Source organism: Carex rostrata, chromosome 15 (genome assembly GCF_964058835.1).
Source record: "Carex rostrata chromosome 15, lpCarRost1.2, whole genome shotgun sequence".
Classification (NCBI taxonomy): Eukaryota; Viridiplantae; Streptophyta; class Magnoliopsida; order Poales; family Cyperaceae; genus Carex; species Carex rostrata.
In genome coordinates, this window is record NC_135932.1 from 10,220,214 (window position 1) to 10,226,967 (window position 6,754).

The 6,754-nt window shown below is 35.0% G+C and overlaps 1 protein-coding gene across 1 annotated transcript; it reads right to left on the reverse strand.

The window, feature by feature from the left end:
* Positions 1-1,471: 1,471 nt before the first annotated feature.
* On the reverse strand, positions 1,472-5,046 carry LOC144565953 (tubulin alpha-6 chain). The gene is made up of 4 exons (XM_078315811.1): positions 4,755-5,046; positions 4,310-4,518; positions 2,417-2,524; positions 1,472-1,765 (listed from the first exon to the last, which is right to left on the reverse strand). Exons 1-4 carry the CDS (start codon positions 4,873-4,875, stop codon positions 1,649-1,651), a joined length of 555 nt encoding a protein of 184 aa, XP_078171937.1. The 5' UTR covers positions 4,876-5,046; the 3' UTR covers positions 1,472-1,648.
* Between the last annotated feature and the right edge of the window lie 1,708 nt (positions 5,047-6,754).

Below are 6,754 nucleotides of genomic sequence, written 5' to 3' on the forward strand. Positions count from 1 at the left end.
GTGTGACAGAAGAAATATAAAAATGGTACACCGCAACTCATTGTATTTCTGTCGGAGCTCTTATTTTATTTTACTTCTGGTATATTTGGATCATGAATAGCACTATTTCTATATTCGTGATGTTATTCTTATTTGAATACAATCCAAACATATTTCTCTCTTTGGAATAGTGTCGTATCAGTATTATTTTATAACCTAACACTTTGTAGGAATAACAGATCAACATTTTTTTTTTTTTTTAAAACCTTCGCAGACATTGCAAAGTCATGAGAGAATCAAACTCGAATTTTGGGTAACCAAGAGACTTAGAATTTTTTTTCCTAACCAAGAGTCAAATAAAAAATAGCCAAATCTCCAAACTCTTAAAAATAGCCTATTCTAGTAAGACAAAAAAGTGAAATTACTATTTTAACTACTCTAACCCAACAAAACAAATAGACTATTCCAAATAGTTTAATCCTAAAAATAGCTTATTCTCAATCAAACCAAAATTCAACAGCGTGATCTAAAGACTCGGTAAGTTGCGACCAAATATCCCATTCAATGCACAGACCATTTTTTAATTATGTTCTAGTTTGTTCTTTAGCAATAAGCAGTTCAAGCTTTGAAACAAGTACCTGTCTTTTCGGTACTACATGAGAACTTTCAAGCACGAATTCCTCTCGATAATGTTTGGAGGGGTCATTTGGTATATACAGTAAATGTTCAGCATTTGCTGAAGAAAAGAAAACACTAAAAGCTAGTGTCTAATTGGATAAGTGGTTCATTAACACTTGAGAAACCAAAAAATGAAACCTCCTTTTAATAATTGTAAATTCATCTTGGTTTAGATATGGAACTAAGGGATCGCTTCTTTCTTTGTTGCTTGCAAAACCAACCTGGAAAGGTACTGTCACATGTTCGAAGTACAATTGAAAAATTCGCAGTAAATATTTAAGTTGGAAGACTATATCTATTTTACTTAATATAAACAAATACCGTGACCTCTCCATATCACGAATAGTTCACATAGAAACACAAATGTTGTGTTTTACCTGTAAAAACTATGCCCACACTTTAGGAGGAGAATTTTGTGGATTTTCCTAAAGATACGTTTGCCCCCGCTTTGCCACTCTCAAAGCTCAAATAACTATATCTCATTTCTTTTTCTTTTTGGATTCTAGCACTGGGAATCAAATCAATCAATATGGAGTTTTTAAAAAAAAAAAAAAAAAGCAGAACAGTGGCAAAAAAAAAATTCATGGTCTGTGGAATATAACTAAATTAGTGTTCAATTTGATAAAGAAATCATGCTTACCTGTTGACTGCTTGAATTTAGATATATCTATTGAGCAAAAGGTTGCTCAAATGATAAAGAAATAATGCACCAATAGCTTCAGATATTTCTTTTATAGTATTGCTGTAAATCAAATATATCCTCAAGTAAAACTCCTATCTAGCATCATCATATTTTGGTGATGCGTGTAAAATATTTTGTAAGATAGAAAATAAAGTCTTCACACTGATTATGGTAACATTAAATACAGAACATGGAAGTTGACATGTGAATTTACAATTATGGGTGTGAAACAGGAGATTTAGAAAGAATACAGCACAAGTTCAACATGGGTGTAGCTACCATCTAAGTAATCTGTAAACTATAATTTCTTCACATCTTGGCAGCTTCAGATAGCCGCTCATCTTCAAGAAGTGTGTATGGATCAATGTAAGGAGGTGGTGAGATTGGTGTCTTGCTTGCATCGTGAAGGAAGCTCGGTCCAAAATACTACATATATCAAGAGTAAGCATAGGCCCAGAAAATATTAGGTTGCTGATTGTTGACCCAAATAAGACCGGTTGAGGTGATGAAAACAACCCGACCAGGGCAAAATGGATAAATTGGTTGATGATCAGTTTCGTTAAGCCAAAGGGGTAATTACATGATCAATGTGCTCAGAGCTAATTCCTTTACTTTTTCCAAACATAAACAGTCAATTTTGAAGCAGCTCAGTTAAACAGATGAAATGCAACATGCATTACTACCACTTTTCAGGCTCCAGATGCAAATATGCATTGAGATCACTTCCCACTTCCCAGGTTCCAGATTTAAAAACTTGGCATGTTGACTTGAAATGGTCAACCGCACAACCGAACATGACATGAGCAAATCCAGTGTAGACCAGCCCAACAGAGTGTGTTTGTCAGATCAAGTTTGGCTTTGTTGACCCGATGGCTGGCCGGCTCAGGTCAAGAGTTAGGTATGACCTCTATAACTTCAGGGGGGGAAATAAAATTGCCCGCAATGAACATACAGATTGCTATTTTTAGCATAAAGCCACTTCAATTAAGTGGACCTTTGATTTTTCTCAAAAGCGTTAAACTTTCTTGAAAAGAAAAAATGTCGAAGAAAAAAAGGAGAAGGATAAAAGGGGCTTACAAAGTACAGAATTGCGAATAAACCGATAGTAACTGTCATAAGGGGCCAAAATCCCAAAAAGAAGGTGCTGCCAATCGACAACAGCAACTTTGCCCTTGGAATCAAACCCTGTCAAGTATCAAAGAAAATTTAAAGTTTCCATTATATATCATAACTTAAAATCAAAATAAATGAAACTTGATATCTAGAAACGATACTCAGGCCACATAAGACAAAAACTTGTACCAACCTTAATCGAGTATACTGTATACTTGTAGCTGTTCCATTTTTATTATCAGTCATATCAGACATTTGACCATTAAATTATGTTATCACGACATCAAAGTCTTTGCAGATACATTGCTAATAGTGCGAGTTAAGAACATATGAAAATTGCCCCTTATAAACCATGCAGTACCAGTCAGGCTGTGTGCGTACCTAAAATTATGAACCAGCTAAATTCGGAATCATTTGAAATAGGTGACCTAAAAAACAGAGTTTTAAGTTTGTAGTAGCTTAATTGCTCATAACACACTTAACTGCTAGATGTTTAGTCAAGCAATTGATATGAAAACCTTGTACTCAGGGGTGGATCCAGGATTTTGATAAGGGGTAGGCACAAAATATTATGAGTGCAATTTTCTCTTGATGAATCAGAGCAAAGTAGCATATAGGGATCTAAAAAAAGTCACAGCACAACACGGTTCTGTCAGAGCACATGTGCCGATTACGTGCTATGACTCGCGTGTCCTGTCTCATAACACCACCTTTCGAAAATTTGACACGACAAGGCCCATCACGTAAAAGATTTAGTCACAGCACAACACGTGCGGTCACATATAATTAGGATCGTTAGATCGTAATAGCATGGCGAATCCTGAATAAACTAACCTAAATTATGAAAAAAATAGTTAAATATGACAAAACATAACACGTCATGTCATGGCGTGATTAATGTGCTCTGAACATTCACTTGCCATGACCATTCTTCCAAATTTAGTTACAGTACAACACGACACATGATCCAATTCATAATACATATTTATATACTTAGTAGTTGATCTTTTTTTTTCTCCTAACAAATCAACGATTCTTCTAAGTGGAGTAGCGAATCAGACTATGTTTTTTTTTTCTTTCTTTCTTTTACGTGAATCAGTCTGGACTGACTTTCTTTTCCGTGCAATTTTCTTCCATTGGACCGTGAAATACATTCGGGGTAGGCATGATATCTATTCAGGGGTAGGCACAAGTATAAAATATCACTACGTCTAAAAAAAAAAATCGAATCCAGGGGTAGGCACTTGCCTACCCCTGTATCCATTTGGGTCCGCCAGTGGTTGTACTATTGTACAGGTTAGAGAAGCTGATAGAATTCTCTAAATATCACTTTCATTTGCTTCAACTGTGCCTCAATTTTATTCTTATTTTATACTAATCACCTATTCCTGCACTGTTAAGTCTTAAAAGGCTTATCAACTTGAATAAAAAAAAACATAGATAGTGACTCCACAGTTGAGGCATTGAATTTAGAAATATTCAATGATTAAAGGACCTTTCACGAAGACTTTAATACTGTCACCTTGACAATAACCCAGTTAATCAAACTTTCAGGGGCTCAACTCTTTTTATTATTCTTTTTTAGAGTCTTTTTTAGAGGATAGGTTTTCAGTCTTCCTCGTTAAAAATTATTAAACTTCAGAGAAACCAAACTGCTTAGAAATACGTTGGTTAGTATTATATATCTTTGGATAATTTGGCCATATCTGCTTATGGTATGGTTGTTCCATTTCTTTTCTCTCTTGGGTCTTCCCATTAGACAGTGTTCAACAGTAGTGTACTAGATTACGAGTCTGTTAAGTTATGAGTAATCAATACTAAAATTAAAAATTTCTACTTGTAAATGAAAACACGGACCTCAAGGCCCTCACTATTCAATGCCATTGACCGCTTCCTCTGGTCTGATATACCCTTCTCAAATTCCAGGCCGGAGATGGGTCCAGTGGGTCCCGCTTTACTGTCAGTCTCCTGTTCGGACTCGGCAATATCCTTCTCTAAAAGGGAGCCTGGTGTCATCCCTCGCCTCTTCAACTCTTTCATGAAGAGGGACTCCGGTGGCTCCTCCCCTTCCAAAAGTTTTTTAAATAAAGATACCAAATTTTAGAAGTACTAGAATCAGTTTTGAAACTCTGGCGTGAGAAGGCAACAGAAATACTGGCAACGGATTAGATTGTATAATTGTATTGCTATCCACAACAATTTGGTAATATGATAATAAGACAACAACAACAGTGAGAAGTGAGAACCAAAAATTACAGAAATTTATGCTATTTTTCCAAAAGTATAGCAAACAAAGGAATACCATTAGAATCTCCGCCGAGACGGCAGCTGACGTGGAAAGCAGGGCCCGTCACAAAGCGGTGGCGCGGAAAGCTGCGAAAGGTTGGCACCAGGCCGGATCGAGCCAACTGTAGACATGCCATTTTCACTCCTATTTCGCCGCTAACAAAACTGAACTGACAAGGAATAGGAATAGGAGCAGGAAAAGGAACAGGAGAACTGGAGAAGGAAGGGTCGATCGGATCGGATCGGATCACCGCTTCTTTCGGTAATCACACCGGATATACATGAGAAATTTCGAGACTTTGTGCGGTGGGGTAATGCAATGCCGTAAACTAGGAGAAGATTTGGTCACGAACTCCTAACTAGTCCCAAATTATAAATTTTAGAATATTGGACCCACATATCAGTGGGCATAAGGGAGGAACAGTTAATATGTTCCGTGTCTAGTTGAGCTTTTGTTGTGGTGACGATGGAGTACTCCGAAGCGCAATAATGCGTGTAGTGAACTAGTGATTGGAGAGAGGTGCGTCGTGTTGCGACAAAATTTTGGTCGTTTTTGCGGCTTTGAAATCGGCCAAACAAAAATCGTTCCAATGCAAGGGGCATTAAATAGGTCGAGACTCGAGAGTGGTTGGATTGGATTGGATTGGTGAACAATATGCAAAACAGGGGTGTGGCGGGTATCAAACGGTCTAAATTACGAATTTTCCTCAAAAAATAAATAATATATTAGGAAACAGTTTAAAGTCTCATTAGTATAACATCAAAGTCATTTCATAATATATAACATCAATTCTAAAATCTATCGAATTGACTTTAAACGGTGAATTCAAACCGTTCAAACTGATCTACTCCATTAGTTGTGCGTTTATATCAAAATTTATAATTTTTCGAATTTATTTAGTATCAGGTCAAGCAGTCAAATGTGTGAGTTTTTAAGTTAATTTAAATACATTCATTTTTTAACATTTTACCGCTTAATTTGATACTAAAACAACTCGAAAATATAAAAAATAAAATAAAAAAATCATGTAAACACACCACTCTTAAAGTACATCGGTTTGAACGGTTTAGATTAATCGTTTAAAGTCTATTCAATTAATTTTGAAGTTAGTGTCATATAACACCGATGTCATACTAGTCGGATTCAATAGTTTATTTAACAGTTGTATTTACTACAGTCAAAATTTATTCCTACTTTTTATAGATTGTTTATCCAATTTAGTACACTATACAGAACTATTTGGTCAATCGAGTGGCAATAAAAAAATAATTTTCCAAATTGCTTATAACTTATAAGTAACCCCGCTTCCAAAATACACAATTCACGGATTATATCAATTAGGGACATCTTTAAAATTTCGACTGCATTATTTTGATAATTATTTATTGATTATCATGATTGTCAATTAAATGTAAGATATCCCTCCAATTTTCTCAACAAAAAAAAAAAAAAAATCAATTGATAAACCTTTAACATTTGTAAAATTTATGAACCTAATTTATCCGTTAGTTTAACAGGTGAGCCATATCAAATCTACTTGTTCCCGAACAAAACTTTTATTTTTCAGCTTTGACAATTTTCAAAACAAGAACGGTAACTTATAATGACGGGAAATGTTAATTGCCCTAAATTGGTGAATTGTTTTACCAATAATAGTAGAGCTAGATTGTTCTTAAGTCCGTTAATTAACTTCAAAATTTATCAAAATAATTTTAAATAATGCATTTACATGTAACAATTATAAAATTAATATGATAATAACACAACAGTGAAAACCAAAAATTACATAAAATTAGAACAAACTACAAGAAACTTTCTCCGGTACAATCAAAGGAATTAGAAGAGCAAAACCCACTACCATTAGAATCCCGCTAAGTCGATTGCTGGCGTGGAAGGCGGGGCCCATCACAAAGCCTTTAAGTCTTTCAGTGAACTTAACTTTAAAATTTATCAAAATGATTCTAAATGATGCATTTATACGTCAAATATTATAGAATTAATACGATAATAAGACC

Coding starts and splice junctions, on each gene's coding strand:
- LOC144565953 (XM_078315811.1), bottom strand. CDS start 4,875: ATGGCATGTCTACAGTTGGCTCGATCCGGCCTGGTGCCAACCTTTCGC. Junction 2,525..4,309: donor TGAATAGTGAGGGCCTTGAG/GTCCGTGTTTTC, acceptor GATACTTGACAG/GGTTTGATTCCAAGGGCAAA. Junction 1,766..2,416: donor TATTCGCAATTCTGTACTTT/GTAAGCCCCTTT, acceptor TGATATATGTAG/TATTTTGGACCGAGCTTCCT.